This window comes from Podarcis vaucheri (assembly GCF_965113315.1).
Source record: "Podarcis vaucheri genome assembly, chromosome: 12".
In the NCBI taxonomy this organism is placed as follows: Eukaryota; Metazoa; Chordata; class Lepidosauria; order Squamata; family Lacertidae; genus Podarcis; species Podarcis vaucheri.
Genome location: NC_138750.1, coordinates 37,531,545 through 37,553,321, shown reverse-complemented (window position 1 = coordinate 37,553,321; position 21,777 = coordinate 37,531,545). Strand labels below are relative to the sequence as shown.

General features: G+C 38.9%; 1 protein-coding gene across 12 annotated transcripts in view; it reads left to right on the top strand.

The window, feature by feature from the left end:
• AKAP9 (A-kinase anchoring protein 9) overlaps positions 1–21,777 on the top strand; it is a 105,608-nt gene that overhangs the window by 14,799 nt on the left and 69,032 nt on the right. For 8 of the 12 annotated variants that reach the window (XM_082194086.1, XM_082194094.1, XM_082194092.1 and 5 more), the window contains exons 2-9: positions 671–925; positions 6,370–6,414; positions 13,393–13,446; positions 13,816–13,986; positions 16,277–16,432; positions 17,087–17,284; positions 18,445–20,865; positions 21,372–21,582. In XM_082194086.1, coding sequence (XP_082050212.1) covers positions 671–925; positions 6,370–6,414; positions 13,393–13,446; positions 13,816–13,986; positions 16,277–16,432; positions 17,087–17,284; positions 18,445–20,865; positions 21,372–21,582 — 3,511 coding nt within the window. The remainder of the gene's footprint in view (positions 1–670; positions 926–6,369; positions 6,415–13,392; positions 13,447–13,815; positions 13,987–16,276; positions 16,433–17,086; positions 17,285–18,444; positions 20,866–21,371; positions 21,583–21,777) is intronic. The other 4 variants (XM_082194090.1, XM_082194093.1, XM_082194095.1 and 1 more) reach the window with 4 other exon arrangements.

The following is a 21,777-nucleotide window of genomic DNA, read 5'->3' as shown; positions in this document are numbered from 1 at the left end:
TAAGCTGTGCAAAAGGTATTGACTTACAGTATTTGAATAGCTTACGTACTAATTGGTTTTCAGCTGTTCTTTGTCTGACTCACCTGCGACTTTATGTTCATAGGCATGTTTTGCTACAAGGTAGGGTGTCTGGTCAATTTCTTGCTGCCTTCTGTCACACTATTATGGGATTCCCTTTGATGCTCTGAATTAAGAGGGACTTTATTATTTTAACATTATAACCTGTTTTTAAAAGTTGCATTTTAAACTAACGAAATGGCTTCATAGGATGTTACTAAGTTGATTAATAAAAGCTGTGAGTTTGTGGAAAGGGAGTGCAAAGCAAAAGAACATCACATGCTTTAAAGGCTCAGTATGCTTTTAAAATGCAAGTTTACTGGTTTTTAGTTTTTTCTAAGTAGGTACGTCACTTGCTAGTGTGAAGTCTCCAAGTTATATATATTCATCTGATCGTGCTTCATGTTGATGTGCTGATCATATTACACATTGCAGTTGTGATGATGATTTCATACTTTCTATCCAGAGATACTGTAGTATGTAGAGCATTATAACATTGAGCTTTGTTTTCACCTGCAATGATTCTGAAGGTTTATGCGGAGCACTACCAATCAGTGTCACTTGCAATAAAGAAGAAAACTTTCACTCTAACAGGATTTTCTTTTGTGTTCAGCTTGCACAGTTTAGACAAAGGAAAGCACACTCTGATGGGCAGCATGCACCCAAGAAGCAGAAGAAAAAGAAAAAGGTATCAAACACCAAAGATGAAGAATCAGTACAAGAAGGTCTGGATATTGACCAGTCTCAAGGAGAAGATGCATCCCCACACAGCTGCCAAAGAGGAGCAGCTGCTGCATCTGACTTTGCCATTGTGAGGACTTTGCACAGTGATGAATTGATCAAGCATGATCAAATATATACCACAGAAGTAAGTGTTTCTGAGATTAGAAAAACTAATTTTTATTACCATGCATTTTAAAGTCAGAATGAGGAGGCTACCTCTCTGTTCCACAGTAATGGTCAGTGGTGAAACTTTGCATTTGAATGTGTTCATTAATGTAGTTTCCCATGCACATTTTAAAAACGAAGCGCTATTTGTAAAACTTATATTTTTCTATACTTACAACTATAGATAAATTTCAAATCTAATTTGTAAAGGAGGGAAACTGAATGGTTTATGAAGTGCTGATAAATGATCTGCATTTTATTAGATGGAAAATAACTTTAGAGCGTAAAAGCATGTAACTGTTTGAAGATAATTCCATGACCTATGCAAAAGAATAATTGACCATAGACTAGTTTGGTATTTGGGGTTCCATTTGTAGTGTTTCATGGTCATATCCTCCAACATCTTGAGTCCCAAAACTGGGACTTGTGTCTTCCCATGTGAGATTATGGAGCCCAAAAGACATACTTTTTTCAGGGTGAGATACTTGTACAAAGTCACGCGAGATCATGACACCCAAGATGGTCACCGTGCTCTCGTGTGAAGAAATTGGATGCCCTGTTTTGTCCTGGGCAATTCCAGGGTATGTTATTATACTGTTATTCATTTGAAATGATGTTGGCGACTTTTTGAGTATTATGTTTTCACCAAGGAGGGAAAGGGAACAAAAAACCCAGACCTGTCTTTTATTTTTTAAATGAAGTGAAAGTTTTCTTTCCTTGGTTTTGGAATTGTAGCAGATGACCCCCCGCTCTGCCATTCTACATAAAAAATGGTGCTTCAAAACCCTTAAAAAGTTTTTAAAAAATAAATAAAAATGAAATGATGTTGGTAGGCAGGCAGTCTGCTTGCTGTATAAAATATCTCTCACGAGGCCTCTATAGATCATCAAGGCGTATGCAAAAACTCCACCAATGTACTTGTGTAAGAGACAAAGAAGGCTGTCTATATACGTACGTGGAAAGTCAAGGAGTCAGCCAAGTAACTAGTTACCAGGAATATAACTAAATATAAACTTTAGATGATAAAGCTCCATCATGTTGTCCTCATATTCAGGTTTTTCATAGTAGTCTTTGAGGATGATGACATTGAGATATGCAGATTCTCATTAATGTAAGTTTGAATATGAAATTTCCAATTCTCATGAAGCATAGGCACTATGTGAAGATCTGCTGCTGTCTAGGTTGCCAGCCAGGTAACACATCTATTAATTTTCATTTATGCTTTCCTCAATCTAATGATAGAATTCCTGGAGCAGACTGCCACTTATAGCACATGAATTATGAGTTTTAGAGTATTTCAAATATGGAGCATTCAGATCATTACTTCATGATTATTGTGCAAGCTAAGAATACTTGTGCTAATTCTTCAAGAAGTGTTGCTACTATAAAGTGTAATTTGCACTCATTCATTTTTATTTTCTGATTTTCACTTTAGAACTTGTCTCTACTATCAAATATTGTAATCATTCACTTAACATCCTTTGAGATGCTATATATAGGGAAATTTAGTACCTCTTCAGGAAAGTGTTTGAGAGCATTATCAGTGTTCTCATCTATCAGTACAGTGATATGAGTTGACCTCAAAGAGCTCTTCTGTATAATCTTTTTGAGATGAAGCAAATTCCAATGGCACAGTCTGGGAAATTGAGAGACATGCAAAGGATGTTCTGGGCTGATGTTTGGGTTTGCGAATGGATGTGAAACTAGGCCTCTTAAAAGAAAGGAATAATGTAGCACAGCTTGTGTTCTTTTGGACTGTCTCACCCAACCAAATAAGCAGACAACTCAGTGATTGGGATTCAAATACCGACTGTACCAAGAGTTTGGGCATGTTCAGTCTCCCCATATGAACCAACAGACCCTGCAGACATCATCTGAGGCCCTTTGTGTGCCTCCATGAGAGGTCTGGAGGGTGGGAACACAAGAACAGGCCTTTTCTGTGGTGGCTCCCCACTCAGGGAGGCTTCTTCCCAGGGAGGCTTGCCTGGTGGCTTTTGTTACATATCTTTAGGTGCCAGACAAAAATAATGGCGATAATCAGTGGAACTTCTAACTCTCTTTATTTGAACAGGGAAGTTTGGTTTGCTTCATGGAACTCAAGGAGTAGAAAAAAAAACACAAAAGAACAGAAGTAATGATAAGCACTGATATATCAGGCCCATGCAGTATGTATTTTATTTACACCACAGTAAAACAGAATGGGAAGAAAGCCTCAGATAGCTAGATTTCCCTGAGTAATGTAGTGGACTGGCACCTTATATGTACAGTACATACCTAACCATGCATGTATTAGATGACTGCATGATAATATCCTTTCAAAATATACTTTTACATTTTTACATCTCTGAGTAATTGTTCTTACTTACCATAAGGCTACAGAGGTAGGACAAAGTGAACATTTTTTTAAAAGAAAAAATGATATGCAAAAAGTTGGTTTGGTTTTAGTAAATCTGTAAAATGAAGATTTGCAAGGCAGTCTTTGGGATTTGCCTGTTCTTTCACCCTATCACTTTTTTGCACAGTAGTCTGTAAAGCTCAAATCAAGAGGACACAAAAAGGGATTATATTGTTTTCTTCTTTTAAATATCCAGTTGTTACTTGCCTCATTTCTAGAAAGGAGTTTCCTCTTGAGTTAGCACACTTGGGCACACAGTTATTTGGATCTCAATCTCTGTGTTTATCTAATGGAATAAATCTAATTTGATCTGTTTGGCTAGGGTTTTAATGTTCTGTTATATTTCTTGGCAGAGCAAATAGCCAGTTATAGCCAAGCATTATGCCTCAAAGTTGACCTATTTTATTTTTTTAGAACATTTAAAACCAATAACTTGGTTCTCTGTGCAGTCTTGCAATTAGGTTCTATGCTTGTACAGAATGTCCTCAGAAAGTTATAACGTTTTGCTTAGGGAGCTGGCACTCTCATGTAGAGAAAATGCTGTATACATGCCCCAAGAGATGGGGTAAGTGCCTTTTTGCTCACATATTTTCTGACTGTCTTACAACCAACATTGCTGAGAACTTTCTTGAAGAGTTTTATTTTTGGGATTCTTCAAATTCCTAGCTTGCCAGCATTCCTTGTAGTCAGAGAGACATTTTCATAACTTTCTAGGTTGTGTGGTGTATCTATTTTCTGTTTTCTCAAAATTATTTCACTCTTTCCACCAGGCTATGCACTTTAATATGTGTGTGTGTGTGTGTGTGTGTGTGTGTGTGTGTGTATATATATATGTGAATGTGATGTCCTACACAAAGAACATAGATCTCTGATTATATAGGAATGAAGTTTTGCAGTTGTCTCTGTAATAGTCTTAATGAGTGAGTGGAATGAAACTTATTCTGAGGCTTTAAGACTAGCTTCTGCTCATTATGACTCCTGCTCACTTACCATAATTTACTTTTTGTCGTTTCTAAGATGGGTTTCCTCACACCCAAAATTAAAATAAAATAAAATCTGAAAACAATACAAATGCAGCATAAAAATAAATGGCAGCAGAGGGAAGCTGTGGTGCCAGTGTTAATTTCAGTAACCAAAACGGAGCTGATCATCAAAGAAAATAAGGACAATTGGTTCTTTTTGCAGTTTTAATGCATGGGAGGAGCCACTGGAGTTGGACAAGGACCTGTTCCTTGTGGCTATCTAGCAGAGGGGGGTTTGACTGGCTGGGTCCAGAGCATGGGCAATGCTTCATTTCATGATGGGATGTTCCCTGCTGCCTTGGAAGAGTTGGTAGTGTGACCACTCCTCAAGAAATTGATCCTGGTCGCCTTGCATTGGAATAACTGCAAATATCCCCCTTTTGGAGAAGGTAGTGAAGAGAATTGTGGTGGGGCAGCTAGCTACAAGCATTCTTGGGTGTCACAGATTATTTAGATCCATTTCCAATCTGGGTTCAGGCCTTGCCATAGGACTCAGATGACCCATGGTCACCCTGATGGTTGCCCTAAAACGGTGGCCCTTTGCTGAAAGAAGGATGGGGATGTGACCTTGCTCCTACTTCTTGTGCTCTCTACAGCTTTCAGTACCAATAGCCATGCCATTCTCCTGGACTGGCTCCATGGACCGGGAACTGGGGGCACCTAAGGGACTGTGAGTCGAGGAAGTAGCATTGGGAGAGTTCTTTTCAACTGCCTAGAAGTTACGATGTGGCATGCCGCAGAGCACATTCATTCCCAATGACTATACCGTTGGGAATGGTCATTAGGAGTTGGGGAGCAAAGTACCATCAATACATAGATGACACTCATCTCTGTTTCTCTATCACATCTGAATCAGGAGAAGCCATTGAGGCCCTGGGTCACAGTGGTGGGGTGGATGAGGGAAGGTGTCGTGAATGGTACCCGTGTGTCAATTGCTTATTCTGGACAGGGATGCATTTCCTTTGAAGTAGCAGGAGCAGATAGTGTTTTGGAGGTGTTTTGGATTCAGCTTTGTTATTGGAGGCCCAGATAGCCTCAGTGGCTAGAAGCACCTTCTACCAGCTTCTCCTGGCATGACAGCTATGACCATTCCTGGACTGGGAGAGCTTGACCACAACAATTTAGGCACTGGTGACTGACTTCGTGGGGATGTGTAGGGGTGTGTGTGTGTGTGTGTGTGTGTAGACACACACATACACATGTGCCAGTTCCAAATGGTGTGTGGATTTGGAAGAATCAGTGGAACAAAACAACTAATTGCTATAATCACCATTTAATTAGAGCCTATGCAACATATTTTCCTCAGAGAGCAACAAAGGTCTGTGTACCCAGTTGTCTTCAGATTTGGTATCCCTATTGTAAAGGACCTTAATTTTTGTACAGAACATTGTTAATTCTAGGTGCTCTTAGTAGTAATAAATGGTGCTTGTTTATGCCTCTTGAAGTAATGACTGTTGCAGTTCCTCTCATGTGTTTTGAGTACAGTGGTGCCTCGCAAGACGAAAAGAATCCGTTCCGCGATTCTCGTCGTCTAGCGGTTTTTCGTCTTGCGAAGCAAGCCCATTGATTAGCGCTACAGCGGTCTAGCGGCTTTCCGTGATCAGCTGTTAAGCGGGTTTTTCAGCGGAACAGCTGATAGGCGGCTTAGGAAAAGGGGGGGAGCGAAAAAAACCCGCGGGGACGCGCAAGATTTTTTCGTCTTGCGAAGCAACCCCATAGCGAAATTCGTTTTGCGAAGCGCCTCCAAAACGGAAAACCCTTTCGTCTAGCGGGTTTTCCGTCTTGCGAGGCGTTCGTCTTGCGGGGCACCACTGTACTGCAGAGTGAAAGGGAAGGATAAAGATTTGGTGCCTGTGGCTGGGGGGGAATTTCTCTTGAGAGGCAGTGGTGCTTGTTATGCTTTTCACTCCATTTGAAATACCTTTTGGAATCATATAAATAAAAGGATTCGGTTGTTTGAAATGGGTGTGTTTATTTTTGTCCTTTTATTTTTTTATCTTCTTTTAGCTGGAAAGTGAGATTTCCACTACAGCGGATGATTATAGCTCTGAGGTAAGAGCAAAATTAATGCTTCATGTGCTGCAGTGGGCTTTCATACTTGACTGTTTTTCTGTTTAAAGACAACAGTAAAATATTTAGTAACATTTTGTATTTTTTAAATGTTGTAAATGATACATTAATGTTTGCTGAGAGAAAGTGAGTCATGTAAGATATTTATAAATGAAATGTAATGGTTGTGCTTTTTAAGTTCTATGTTGTGCAGGTATGGTGGGTATGAAAAATAAGAAATTAGAACCATGCTGAAATTTGAAAGGGAAATGTTTGTATCACAGCTTGTCGGTTACTGTTGCAACCTGTTATTTCATTATACTTTTTAGTGTTCTGGATATATCATTATTTCCTTTCTATAGCAGATTAAATGCCAAGGTGAGTAAGCTAAAATTATTAACAGGAAAGTTTTTGGGTGAGAAAATGTCTATGAAGGAAACACTCAGCATGAGCAAGACTATAGTGCCAATATTTATTTGCAAACTTGGTCAGCAACTCTCTTCAGTTGCCCATGGAAAAGTCTGTCTGTCTGTTCAGTACATAGATACAGAGAAATGTAATGTTTCTGATCTCTATAACTATAGTTAAGAGATTAGAATGGGTTGTGGGCTTGCACATTCCCTCCCATCATCTCTTGCTAACCATGATGTAGTGTTACAGCTGCAATGATGCTTCTAGTTTTGTACATATCTTAGGTATTTTATGTATAATGAGCTTCTGATTTATTTAAGTTAAATATATTTAGTTATGACTAGCAAATGAACCATTTTCACTTAACAGCTATTACTTCTGTCTTGTTTCATGTACATACCGTGCATATTAAGTGAGAAATATACAGGCTGTGTGTCTGTCTGTGGCAAGCACCAGCAGAGAATAGCAGTGGCTATCCCATTGTCAAAGAGGCTTTATTTTGTCTCTGTTGTGGCAGTAGTCTAGCGCCTGTACTGGCTTGGTGCCAGTACGCCATTGCTTGGAAGAAGCCCTAGGCAAGTCCAGACTATGGAAGATTGCTCCCAAACAACTAAATCAAGTGGAGTAAAAAATCCAGATATTGTCACAGAACACTTAGCAGGAGTAGAAAACTCCCAGTAATTATTGCAATTTGATGGTGAACACAAATGTGCAGTTCAAACACGTGTAGTTTTACAGCTAAGGTTTGCAGAGGATACTTGTTCCAAAGTTTATAATCTTAATAATAGCAACTCCACCACAGCTCCCTAGATCTGCTTCCTCTCCTCCCAGATCTATCTCCAATACAAGGTGTGCTTGAAGACTATATATTTATGATTTTACAATTCCCAGAACCTGAATATTTTTTGTAAATGGCAGAGATTTAAGAAAACCCATGCCTGTGCATGTGTTAATAAAGTTTGCAGGATTTCACATTATACTAAATCTTTCCCCCTATACTAGTATTCGTTTACAGAATGTGCTACCATCCTATAAACCAGGGTGGAAAACCTATGGCCTTGCAGTTGTTGCTGAACACTTAACTTCCATCAGTCCCAGCCTTCTTAACCAATAGCACTGGTCAACAACAAATTTGTTGTCTGCGTTTTTTCAGTTGATTTAGGACAAATCTGATGCGCTGAATCCAAAAATCACATTGGTTTTGCTCAATCAGGTCAAGTTTTTGAGCTATGGCCACATATCTTTTTTTTAGGTTTTTGTTCACATGTACGCCTGTGTGGAGCATTTTAGAAGACGTTGGTGGGGGTAAAATGCCATGTCGAATAATTGTTTTGATTGGAAATGATTATTTTAATGACAAGAAGTATTCAGGTCCGATAGTTCTGGGTGATTATGTCGAAAAGGGATCAGTTTGAAGTCATAAAACCTCGAAAGCTTCCATAAATTGGTGCAGCAAAGCATAAAGTTGGGGGATCAAAACTAAGTTAATGGGGCAGCCGCCCCACGAAGTATCCTGATCTTCAATCAGCACGTCGTCCTGTAGCTCATTGTGATGAAATTCCAGTGCCTGTCTTCGGAGAACTTCCTGACATTAGTGACGAAGATGCCTCCAGTGTTGAAGGACATGAAGAAGAAGAAGTGGTTCTTGAAGATGATGCTCCACATCCATTTTCCCAAAAGGAGTTGAATGGTTTAGTTCGCAACCTCAGCTTGTCAAAGGACTCTGCTGAACTGTTGGCATCCAGATTGAAGGGGAAAAAACCTCCTCTCTGACAGTGCTCACATCAGCTTCTTCCGCAACAGGCATCAAGAGTACCTCCGTTTTTTCTCGGAAGAGAAGGACTTGGTGTACTGTGCAGATATTGCACAGCTTCTGCTCAAGCTTGGAGTGCCACAGTACGAACCCAAAGATTGGAGACTGTTCATTGACAGCAGCAAGCGATCACTGAAATGTGTTCTGCTACACAATGGCAACCAGTTTGCCTCTATACCCCTGGCTCACTCGAGTACACTGAAGGAGAACTATGAAGTGGTGAAGTATGTGCTGGAGAAAATTGGTTATGATCAGCATAAGTGGTTTATTTGTGTTGACCTGAAGATGGTGAACTTTTTGTTGGAACAACAGTCTAGCTTCACCAAGTACCCATGTTTTCTGTGCATGTGGGATAGTAGGGACCGTGCTCAGCATTACACGAAGAAGGACTGGCCTGTGCGGGAGGAACTGGTGCCTTGCAAAGAAAGGAATGTCATCAACGACCCTCTGGTGGACAGAGACAGAATACTCTTCCCACCGCTGCACGTCAAGCTTGGCTTAATCAAGCAGTTCACCAAGGCTCTGGACAAGGATGGTGACTGCTTCACTTACTTGTGCCAGGCTTTTCCAGGATTGACCATGGAGAAGTTGAAAGCTGGCATCTTTGACAGTCCTCAGATCCGTCAGTTCATCAGAGATCCAGAGTTCGGAAACTCAGTGAACGAAGTGGAACTGGAAGCGTGGAAGGCATTTGTTCTGGTAGTGAAAAACTTTCTTGGCAACAATAAGGCTAGAAACTATGCAGAACTTGTCAACAATATGCTGAATGCTTTCAGAAACCTGGGCTGCAACATGAGCATCAAAATGCACTACCTATTTTCACATATGGACTGGTTTCCTGAGAACCTGGGTTCAATGAGTGATGAGCAGGGGGAGAGATTCCATCAGGACATGAAAGAGATGGAGACCAGATATCAGGGTCACTGGGATGCAGTCATGATGGCTGACTACTGTTGGACTCTGAAGAGAGACCTCCCTGCCGCTGAGCATTCCAGGAGTTCCAAGAAACGGAAGTTCAAGCCTTGAAGTTTGAAAAATGGTGAAGCAACATGCAATTTACGTGTACTTACCTTTATCAATGCCCACCATTCAGTTTACAGTAAACCTGACCTGATGGAGAGAAACGGATGCCATTTCCTGATTCAGCAGTGCAAAAATACCCTAAATCAGTTGTAGAAATCTAGACAACATTCAAAAAGTAAAAAATTGTTGCCCAGTGTAGTCGATTATGAAAGCTGTAGTCTAGCCAGATCTGGAAGACTACTGGTTTCCCATCTCTGCTATAGAACTATAAAATAGGATAATGGTTTAAAAAAAAGTTTATCTTCCCATTTTCCTTGTGTTGTTAGCCCTAAGCCAGTGAATTGTTACAGCGTTCCTGTTCATTTGTTGGCTGTCTGCAGGAAGCCTCCAGAACACAAGCCCACCCCAAAGCTAACAAAAAGAAAAAACCCCAGCTGTATTTCCAATATCGGCTACTTATAAAGTTTGATTTAGGCTGCAATTCTATGCCCACTTAACTTGGATTAAGTCCTACTGAACTCGGTGAGGTTTATTTATGAGTAGACATGTATAGAATTGCACTGTTTGACAGTTGCATACCTTGAACGGTTTTGTTTTTGCAATGGAAAAACGCAAAAGTGAATACATTTTTGTACTGAGTTCATATAGCCATTGTAACAAAACAGGTGATTCCACCCCCCTGATAAATTATTACTACTATATGGTTTTAGCGGATCCTACCTGGGAGAATCTAGAATGACAGCAGCTGACATTTTTTAAAGGAAAATATTATCTGCTTAAAGCACCACCTTTAGCAAAACTGTCCGCCACTTTTAATAACATTACTTTTGCTTAATTACTTGAGTCATGAAAAATGTAAAATAATTATTGGAGCCCATGCTTGTGACCAAATAACCCAGCAAGAGTGGAATAGCATTTGTGAGTTTCCAAGAGAGAATCATTTGGAGAATTTACAGCTTCGAGTAAGACTTTTACTGTATTGACATGGGAAGTTGCTGTTTAAAACTGTGGTATGCTTTCAGAATTTTAGGAGATTGATACATTTTTGGGGCCAGTTATTTACTTAATTTAAAGTAAAAATGTGATACTGACCTCTTGTGGTAGAAGGTGTTACAGTCGTACCTTGGAAGCTGAATGGTATCTGATACGGAAGTCTGTTCGACTTCCAAAATCTTTGGAAACTAAGGTGCGGCTTCTGATTGGCTGCAGGAAGCTTCTGCAGCAAATTGGAAGCTGAGCCAGACATTTGGGTTCCAAATAACATTCACAAACCGGAATACTCACTTCCGGGTTTGCAGCGTCCGGGATCCAAAATGTTTTACTCGCAAGGCGTTCATCAACCAAGATACGACTGTACTATATTTCATACGTTGAATTGTTTTGTTGCTTTTAAGTCTTGAGCATATATTGTATGCTGGATGATATGGTTGCCATCCATCCGGAATTTCCTGAACATATCCAGAATACTGTAGTCAGAAGCAGCATCCGGATGGAAATGGGGGGGGGGGGTGTCCAGGAAAATCCAAATGTATGGCAACCCATGTTGGCAGTGTCTTTTTTGCCACCTTCCTTAAAAATAGCTCAAAAACATCAATTTTTTTGTGATTTTGCCATAAAAGCGAAACAACTTTGCTCGCTCCCCCCCCCAAAAGTGTTCGATTTTCACTTTTTGAAACATGGCAACCCTATATAAAGGAAATATGTTGCAAGCACATTTGCCATAAACTTTTAACTTTCTGTTGTGCATCTATAAGACACATGCTGAGAATTACATAGCAGGCTGAGAATTACATAGCAGGCTTCCACATGGAAAGGTAGTGATAGTTTAGGAGGGCTATGGGATCCTAGGTACCCACATTGGAGTTTAGGACGACATTTGTATCCAGAGGCCCCATCTGAACTATACATTTAAAGCAGCATTATACCACTTTAAGCTTTCATGGCTCCCCAGCCCCAAATAATCCTGGGAACCATAGTTTGTTAAGGGTGCTAAGAGTTATTAGGAGACCTCCTCTTTCCTTTCACCAAGCAACAATTCCAGAGTTAGCACATGGGACAGGTTTCAAGCACCCTCCTACACAGGCGGAAAGTGCTTCTTGAACTCTTGAGAAGAGGAAAAGGCAAAAATGCCTCCCAGAGGCATCACTTTGCAGTGCATGGTAGCCCACTCTGGATAACCTCAATATTGGGACAGGTTTCTTCATGGAAACATAGCATCTACTTGCACTTGTCTGGATCCCAACCGCCCTGAGACCTGCGGGTATAGGGCGGTATATAAATTCAATAAATAATAATAATAATAATATAAGATGGACCTAGGGTAATATGAGAGGATAGAATTCACGTATGAGATGAAAAGCATGGGGAATGTCATATGCTCTGTCCTGATAGGGAATTCATTTATATATTGTACCTTGGAGGGTTTTTTAGAATTGGTATCTGCGCATGCTGCAAAAGGTTTAATGCTTTAATGTTTAATTCAAACCACCAGTTTATTTTCAGTAGCGCTTAATAATTCACATGCTTTCTGTGTGCCTTTACACCGTGGCGAAAATTGTTGAGTTAAAACAAAGTTTTAAGTTGGAACGAGATGACCTGGAATAATAACGGACTAGTTCAGCAGACAAATTTTGCAGCTCTTTTTATTGAACAGTAATGTTAATGACTTCTGTGTTGCTGTTCAGTGCTGTAAGCATAGACATTAGATTGCAGGTTCCTATATTTTAATAGTGTTCTATTCCTCAGCCCAGAGTCTGGCTTTCTGGGAATGAATTACTTACTTATTTATTTACTTACTTAGCTTTTATTTATTTGTAACATTTATACACCGCTTGATTGTAGAAAAAAACCTCAAAGTGGTTTACTAAAAAGGTAAAACAATGAAATTATCACTTAAAATTTTACAGCAAAAAGTTTAAACAACAAAAGACTGTAACAAATTGAAACTCTCATCAACTTTCTAAACATCTGTGTAGGTTTGTCTAAATAAGAATGTTTTAGCGGGTGCCAAAAAGAATACAGTGAAGGTGCTTCATATCAGTAGTGTTGTGGGTGCTAAGATCCCCCCCCCCATATACAATATTTTATGGGAATCTTGAGCAAATCATGGCAGAGTATTCTTTTCAAAATCATGTCACTTAAAATTTAGATATTTGGCCCTTTCATGCCCCTTTATTCTCCTAAGGCAATAAGTCATAGAATTAACTCCCACTGAAACACCAAAAATACATTGATAACTCACTTCTGCCAGCTTTTAAAGTCTGTCTTTTGGTGTATGTATATTACAGAAACTTTGATCTATTTTCTGCTGATATGCACATCTTACTTCTGGACAGCATATTAATATCATATCTTTTAAAATAAAAAGGTGCTACATGGAAAATTGGTATGTAAATCTGAACACTGTGGATTTGGAACCCTATAAATATACAAACTGTTTATCTGAACTGGTTCAGATTTTTGTATGGAAAACATGCCATGGAAAACGGCAGTGTTCTTTGTTATATCTTACTGTCTGAAAAGCTATGGACTTACTGGCTATATTTGCATAATTTGAGGGAGGAATAAAATGTAACCAGGCAAAGCTAGAATCTGAGGCTGTAATCCTGTGTATGTTTGCTGAGGAATAAGCCCCTTTGAATTCCATGGGACTTAATTGTGAGTAAATATGTGCAGGGTTGCATTGTAAGTTACAATTTAAATTTATAATGCATCTAGAAATTCTTTTTATACAGGTAAATGGTTGCAGTTTTTTGACAAGAACAGAGGTACCTGCAGACTTTATTAGGGTATAGTATTTAAAATTAAATCATGGCACTCAATACTAAACACACTTGATGCTTTGCATTGGGGAATGTATCAGGATTGCTAACAGAAATTCATTTTCTTGCATGCCATAAAAGTTTACTACCTTGTGTAGTTTATATATGTATGCTATTGCTTCTTCAGTAATCTTTGGAAGACAAAATTCAGTTTATAACTGATGTCACAGCAGTGCTGTATTGTTACTGCTCTTCTGGGGCAAATTATACTAACAAAACAGGTTTCCATAGCAATGTGCTAAAGTGCTATCTGATGAGAAGGAAATGTTTTAAGTATCCTCACCTTGAACAAATTTTATAAAATGCTGAGACGCTAAGGAACTTGGATTGGTTTAGGAAGAAGAATTTGGATTTGGAGAGAATTATTCTGAGCTTGGGATACAGCATTCTATAGCACGACTGGAGATGATGGAGAATGAATTGGCTGGAAAACAGCAAGAGATTGAAGAGCTAAACAGAGAGCTAGAAGAAATGAGGGCAGCATATGGTACAGAAGGATTGCAACAGGTATAATTACCTTACGTTGCTTTCTGCATGCTTTGTGGCCGTACACACAGTCCTTCAGTATTGCTTGTCATAATTCAAAGGCATTGAATGTGAGAGAGAAGAGTGTCAGTGGTGTCCATGTTCATTATCATTTTGCTTTATGAAAGAATACCATATGTCGTAATGCTTTCTATCTCTTTTGGTTTTGTGTTCATGAGTTTTGCTCTTGGCTCTGTGAGTTATAGCAGAAGAAACATTGACCCTCTATTGAAAAGACATGGGGTCGTGCCTATTGCAGCCTATTTCTGTGTTTTTATTTTTAAAAAGGACAGTGCCAAAATAGCACTTGTTCCTTCTATTAAACAAGAAGAACCTTGTTACCCGAGTTGTACTACAAACAGAATGAAATCACCTGCCTAGTTCTTAAGTAAGGAAAATGACTGCTAAAATTGTGTCTGCACCATATTATTAAAGGTTCTATGTATGTAATGTGTATATGTGACCATAGTCCACATTGGTTTCTCATCTGTCCCTGCCCACGGTAAAGATGGGGGTGACCATGGGAACAGCATGGCTGAGCAATCTGCCCAGTCATTGAATTTTTGTGCAACCGTACTGCAACAAGATTTCAGCCAGCCATGTAGATTCACTGCTGGGTAATTTGCACGCATGCCATGCACATTTAGATAATTTACATGTGTGTCAATGGGCAATGTACACATGTGCATCTGATTTATAGATGTATAGAGTGGCTGGGGCAACCCAGTCATATGGGCGGCGTACAAAAAATAAATTATTATAAATTATTATTTGGCCTTTGGCCTGGTGCTTCTGTGCATCAGCTAACAGAGGACAGTGCCAACTGTAAACCAAACAAAATCTGGAGGGGAAGCTCGAAATATGTTGAAGAAAATTATTGTGCAAACCCACTCCATTCCTAAAAATAGTTTTCATAAAGTGTTTTGAGTGTGACGGGTCTTTATCAGTGGCAGTAGTCACTACTTGTTTCCTTAGTGAGGGGCTTCTTTATATTAGGGAGAGTGCTTTACAGTCCAAGCTTTGTGTGCAACCCCTTTCTCTTTGTATCCCCCATAATCCCATCCCAAAAACTATTCCAGAAAGTGTAGAGATAACCTGATGCAGCAAGGAGCAGTGGAAGAGGAACCAGGAAATGGGGAGTGTATTCAAGCACTTGGGAGGGGGCTTGTGATTCTTTGGTTCTTGGCCATTGTTTGTTCTGATAGGCCAGATAATTCTTATTCTTACCAAGCATCTGGTTTTTAAAAAATACCTTAAATCAAGGAAATGGTATGTGCCGCCTTGGCCCCATTGGAGCCAAAAGGTGGGATAAATATTTGATTAAATAAAAATTAATAAATGAACAGCTTTAGTTGTTTCCTGCATTTAATTGAAGCTGCTTTTGGGCAAGATAAATTTAGCTTAGTATTGTACCTTGGGCAAAATTGTCAGTTTTTCATGTTAGCTTGTCTTGTTTTTCCTTTGATACTTTGCTGTTTAGATTGTATGCGTGAGCATTCATTTGTGCTTTGCATTGTACAGTTGTACATGGAGATTATTTGGATAGGTTGTGAGCTTTTTGCTTGGTTCTGCAATCTTGAGTTATAGGAAATCTCTGAAAGGATTTCACATTTGCAGATTTTTTTCCTAAGAATAGTTTTTAATGAATAAAAAACATCTAGATTTTCAAAACACTGTATACTGCTGTGCTGATTACTTACCTTAGATGCTCCTTTAGACTGTACAACCTTTTACAAGTTTGACTCTAGATCTTACATTGAAGTGTAAGGTCCATCAAGTTTGACAGGAGGAGAGAGGCTTTGGATCTCTCCTGGAGAAGGTTCCAGTCCTTTCCCAAATCCATTACTGTTCAGTCGCCAATACCTTCATCACTGAGGCCATTGGAACTGGCAGAGCAAAGGGTTGCAACAAGGTCTGCTTTATTTCTGCAATTCTGATGGATGTCCAGTTTTTATTAAACAGATACCGGTAGTTCCAAAATCATCTTCTGGGAAAAAGCTTTAGAATGGGGGACGGGAGAGTTCACTTTAAGCCTCTTTAAGAATAGAACTTTTAAAAGACCATCAAATATTGGTACAGAATCAGATATTCGCCTTTTAAAGTGTTAATCAGGGAAACAATATTCCTAGTGAATAAATATGTATTCTTTTACACAATTGTACTTGGAAAGCTGGGCTGGAAACACCTGGAGCGGAATGTATCTTTTAGTGTTTCTCCAGAATAGCTGCTGCTGATACGAACCATGTTAATATTACAATTTCACCTCCTTTAGTTACAAGAATTTGAGGCTGCTATCAAAAAAAGAGACGACATTATCACACAGCTCACTGCTAATCTGCAACAAGCAAGGAAAGAAAAGGATGAAACAATGAGGGAATTTTTGGAATTGACTGAACAGAGTCAAAAACTGCAAATTCAGTTTCAACATGTAAGTTATTGGTAACAAAATTTATTAGCCTTGAAGGCAGTGCCAAAATACGTACACGGCAGCCTGTCTCTTCTTCCATTGAGAAGTCCTGCTTCTGAAGGATCAGTATGATATATTGATGTCTCCCCCTGCCCACCCCCCACCCCCACTGTGCAGGGATTAGTCCCAGTGAATAAAGTGGGACTTACTTCAGTGCAAACTGTTTGCAATTCTGTTAAAGCTAATAAATTTTGTGGGATTATTTATGAGGTTGTTCTGAAGGTGTGGCCAATAAATTGGCTTGCCTCATCACACTACAGGTTAACTGCTACAGCTTGGCTTATACATTTTGTTCCTTGTAATTTGGGCACTACGGAAAGAGAATGTATATCTGACATAATGCAACCTTTCTTGGGACAAATAATTTTGTCTCATTGCATCCAAGACAGTTTGCTTCACAAAAATGACCCACAAAAATACAGTGGCAGAAAGGCTGAGCGGGCCCATATTGTACTCCAGGCTTGCAGAGAGTAACAACATTAATTCTCTTAGAATACAACGCATGTGCTGCTTTAATGGAAAAGAAATGAAGAATGCTAATTGGCTCCAACCACCATATAATTTGATAATTGTTATTCAAGCAGTTGATCTTTAATAAGTAATTCTGTGTATAAGTTGCAGGCAAGTGAAGCTTTAAGGAACACTAGTCATAGCAGCACGGCTGCTGACTTACTGCAAGCAAAACAGCAGATCCTTGCATATCAGCAACAGCTAGAAGAACAGGAGCAGCTATTGAAGAATTATCAAGTGAAAAATGAAGACTTTGAACTGCAAGTTTCCCTTCTGCAACAGAGAGTCACTGCCTTCGAAACGGTATATTTCTCATTAAGCTTGTGTTTTTTAGAGGCATGTGGTGATGGTTGAAAAGAGATATAATCTCTTTGCCCCAAGTGTATAGAATTATCTAATTGTTACAGCATGCAAACACGGGAACACACTGCGTAATTGTGTGAGTGTAATGAAAAAGTGCTTCCTTTTAGAATTATTGAAAGTATTGTTCTAAACCGCTGTGATATATTTCTATGGTACTGCAGTATATAAATATGTTGACGACTAAATAAGCAAATTAAATAAATATATGCAAACTCAAAAAACCTGAAATGAATTTGGACCTCTTAGAATATCATATGTGGAAGATACATTGATGCTATATAAACGGTCAAGAATTTATCAGTTCTTATGCAAAATTTGAACAATTAAAACCATCAAAGCCAGTGCTGAACTAGATTTTTATGTGTCTTTTTGTAATATATTAATAATAAATGTTGTTTGTATGTGGTGGGGGGAATGTCTAAGATAGATGTAATGGATATAGTCATGCTAGTTAAATTGTGTGTCACTCCCAGTTACATATAAAAAAGTATAGTGGGGACGAAAGGGAGTCTAATGTTTACATTTAAATGGTTGCATGGGTAGCAGAACCTTCCTCCACCTTACCTTCTCACCTCAGATACTATCACTACTGCTATTTTTCCTCCTCCTCCTCCTCCTGCTCCTGCTCCCAATCTGTTCACCATAAGATTCCTAACATGGGTCATTTCCAGTACGCTTATTCTTAATATTTATTGGTCATTTTCCTCACAAAACTGGCCCAGAGTGAGTTATCAAAACAAGTTGGGAGATGATGCAGGGAAAGGATTCTGCTCATTTCTCTCACTTCCCTCTACCTGAAGTAGATATTAGATTATCTCCCCACCACACACACACACACACACACACACAATGGGACAGGCACATGAACAGTTAATGGCTTTAAGTTAAATTTGATAACGTAAAGTAAAAAGAAGCACATTGTACATATGGTAGGCATCTATTTAAAATAGTGTGTATATGCTTTGGAAATCACTCTATATGCTGTCCTCAGAACATGCAGAAAATGGGCCATACCACTTGAAATCATTTTGTTTTGTTTTTATAAAGCAGTAAGTCAAATATGGTAATTCAAGAAATAAAGCAACTTATTTCGATTACAGGAAAAATGCAAAACAGAGGAAGATTTTACTAAGAGGAAACTACGGGAAAAGGAAACAGCTATTGAAGAATTGGAGGCAAAAATTTTAGAAGAGGAAGAAAATATATTTATTCTTCAGAAAAAACTGTCAGCTGCTGAGAAATCACTTGAAGAAGTAAAAGAAGAAATCTTGCAAAAGAATCAAGAGATACAGAATGTGAGAGTAGAATTAAGCAGTTCTAAACAAAAGGAAAGGCAATGTTCTGATGAAATAAAGCAATTAATGGGAACTGTGGAAGAGCTACAAAAGCGATATCACAAAGATAGCCAGCATGACAATGATACTGTAGAAAGAATGGAACTTGAAGCACAAAGGAGACTTGCAGACCTCAGAGCAGAATTGGAGGAAGTTCATGGGCAGCAGATTGTGCAAATGAAGCAAGAGTTGGTTAGGGAACATACAATGGAGATTGAAAAGCTTCTTGCCCAACAAAAAGCAGATATGGAGAGAACGTTGAGTTTACACTCTGGTAATACTAATGAAGACCAGATCCATTTAATGAATATTGCAATTAACGAGTTGAACCTCATGCTTCAGGAAGCTACTTACCAGAAAGAAAAGGTGAGACAAGATTTATCACAACAGCTTGAAATATTATCCTCAGAAAAGTCTGCCCTGCAAAATAAAGTTGAAGGTCTTTGTCAAGAGCTGGACTTTGCAAGAGAGCAAATTCAGAGAGCCAAGCAGACCATAAATGAGAGAGAATCAAAGTTACATGAAGTAGACCAGTTACAAATCACTACCGCAGAACTAAAAGCACAACTTGCTGCTGCATCTGAGATCAGGGAAGAATTAGAAGAGAAACATGAGGCAGAAGTTACAAATTACAAAATAAAACTTGAAATGCTAGAAAGAGAAAAGGATGCAGTTTTGGGCAGGATGGCTGAGTCTCAAGAAGCTGAACTAGAGAGACTGAGGACTCATCTTTTGTTCAGCCATGAAGAAGAGCTATCAAAACTTAGAGATGATCTACAGCAAGAGCACAGAATAAACACTGAAAATCTTAAAGATAATATGATTATGCAATCTAAACAGCAGTTGGATAACTTACAAAATGAAATGAGCAAAAAGATGGAAGCTATGCAATTTGAAAATGAAAACTTAATAGCAAAGCAGAATGAGCTCACATTAGAAATAGCAAGGCTAAAAGATTTGCAGGAGTCTATTGTAAATTCTAAATCTGAAGAAATGATGCTTCAGATCCAAGACCTCCAGAAAGAGATAGAAGTGCTTAGACTAGGAGAAAAAGAAAAGGGTACACTTGAGCAGGAAGTTCAGGTGTTGCAGCGGAAAACAGAATTATTAGAAAAGCAAATGAAAGAACGAGAAGATAGTCTTCAAGAAAAATGTACCTTACTTGAAACACAAAACAATTTTCTTGAAGACAAAAGCAATGCTCTGAAAGAGAAGCTAAAGAAGTATGCTATTAAGAATACAGAAGAAAGCTTCCCTGATGGCATTAGTTCCGAGTCAGAAGAATTTGATTTACAAAACAGAATAGACAATCTGATAGCAGAAAATGAGAAACTTGTAAAACAAGAGATTGAACTTAAAGACGAGATTGAGAGGCTACAGAATTCCTTTTCATTTGCTGATCATAATTACCAGGAACTCCAAAAAACCCATGCTTCTCTACTAAAGGTAAAATTGGATTTAGAAGAGAGTAAGGACAAGCGAGAAGCGGAATATGAAGCCAAGCTCCGGGCTTTGACAGAAGAGATCCAACATTTACAAGGAGATACATCAGTTGTACTGAAAAGTCAAAGTACGATTGTTTGTGGTAAGAGAGAGAAGATCTTAAGATCAGAAACATTTGATGTTGAGGAGGTGGTTGAAAAAGACACAACAGAGCTTATGGAAAAGCTTGAGGTCACTCAGCGTGAGAAGCTAGAACTTTCACTGAGACTTTCTGATCTTTCTGAACAATTGAAATTAAAGAGTAGTCAGATATGCCAATTAAATGAAGAAGTTAGATCTCTAAAACAAGATAAAGAGCACATGTCAGTGAAATGTAAAGAACTCGAAGTGCTAGTTAGCCACAGACTGGAAGAGAATATGAACTCATGTGAACATGAGACAAAATACCCCAATGGGGGGCTACAGACAGGACACCCCAGAGTTTGTGAACACACAGGCTTTGTTCCTGATTCATACAAAGACTATGACAAAGCTATAAGAGAGGAGAAACTGATCGCAAACCAGAGTGTGGTCCATCATGTTCCAGTGGAAGAGACAATTGAACTTTCAATATCAGAGCCAGAATCACTGTTGGATAACTTTCACCAAATGAACGATGGGCTAGCAGGAGGCTCTTCATGTTTGAACCATTTGCAAAGTGAAAGCGAGCTTCAGGAGCAGTTGGATATGCTGAAATCTGAACAGGTATTTATGGTAACCCACACAATTAACATTTCCGCTATGCTATGCTCAGCAGCTAATATGTCTCCGTGTAATCCTATGCATATTTACCCATAAAAAAGTCCTACTGAACTCATTAAAAAGAGTGGCTGTGCTTTGAAATTGAGAACGTTCCCTCTAAATAAATCCAGTCACTAGAAGGACTAGTAAAGAGTCAGCATTTTCTGGCAAACGTTACAGCCTTGGGGATAAGTGTGATTTGAATTTTTGCAAAGGAAACATGGTTTCTTAGTATGGTACATAGTGAACAACTGGGGCAGAGAAGTTGGGCAGGGAGCGGAAGAGATGTGGCAATGTTTAGTGAGAACTTTGGTATTCAGGGGTTTTTTATTTTGCATGATCGATTGAAGTCTTGTAAAATAAGCTCAAATGCTCATTTGCTGACGTTTTGATGCTACGTTTAAAGCTATTGATTTACAGAATAGAAAAAAGTTTATTAATACCCTCATACAATGCCCATCTCTACTTAGAGCGATTTAAAACTGCAGATGGAAGCCCAGCGCATTTGCCTGTCTTTGGTTTACTCGGCTCACGTGGACCAAGTGCGCGAATGCATGGAAAATGAAAAGGAGAATGCGCTTTCTGCTCTTAAAGAAGAGCTCCAGTCCCATCATGCACAAGAACTGAATGAACTTATGAAAAACCAACTAGATCTTCAGAACGTTAAAAATCAAAACTTAGGTAAAGTGGTGAAGCGGAGGAAAATTCTTTTTGAAGTTTTAAATATGAGGCAGTATTTTTTGTATTAGTAGTTCGTTTTAGTTTGGCAGCAGTAGACCATTGCATACATTTTTATGGTGCTCATGATGTAGTGTATAAAGCAGGTTTTGGTGTCTTATTTTAATTTTGTGATTTCTGATTTAACATTTGTATCTG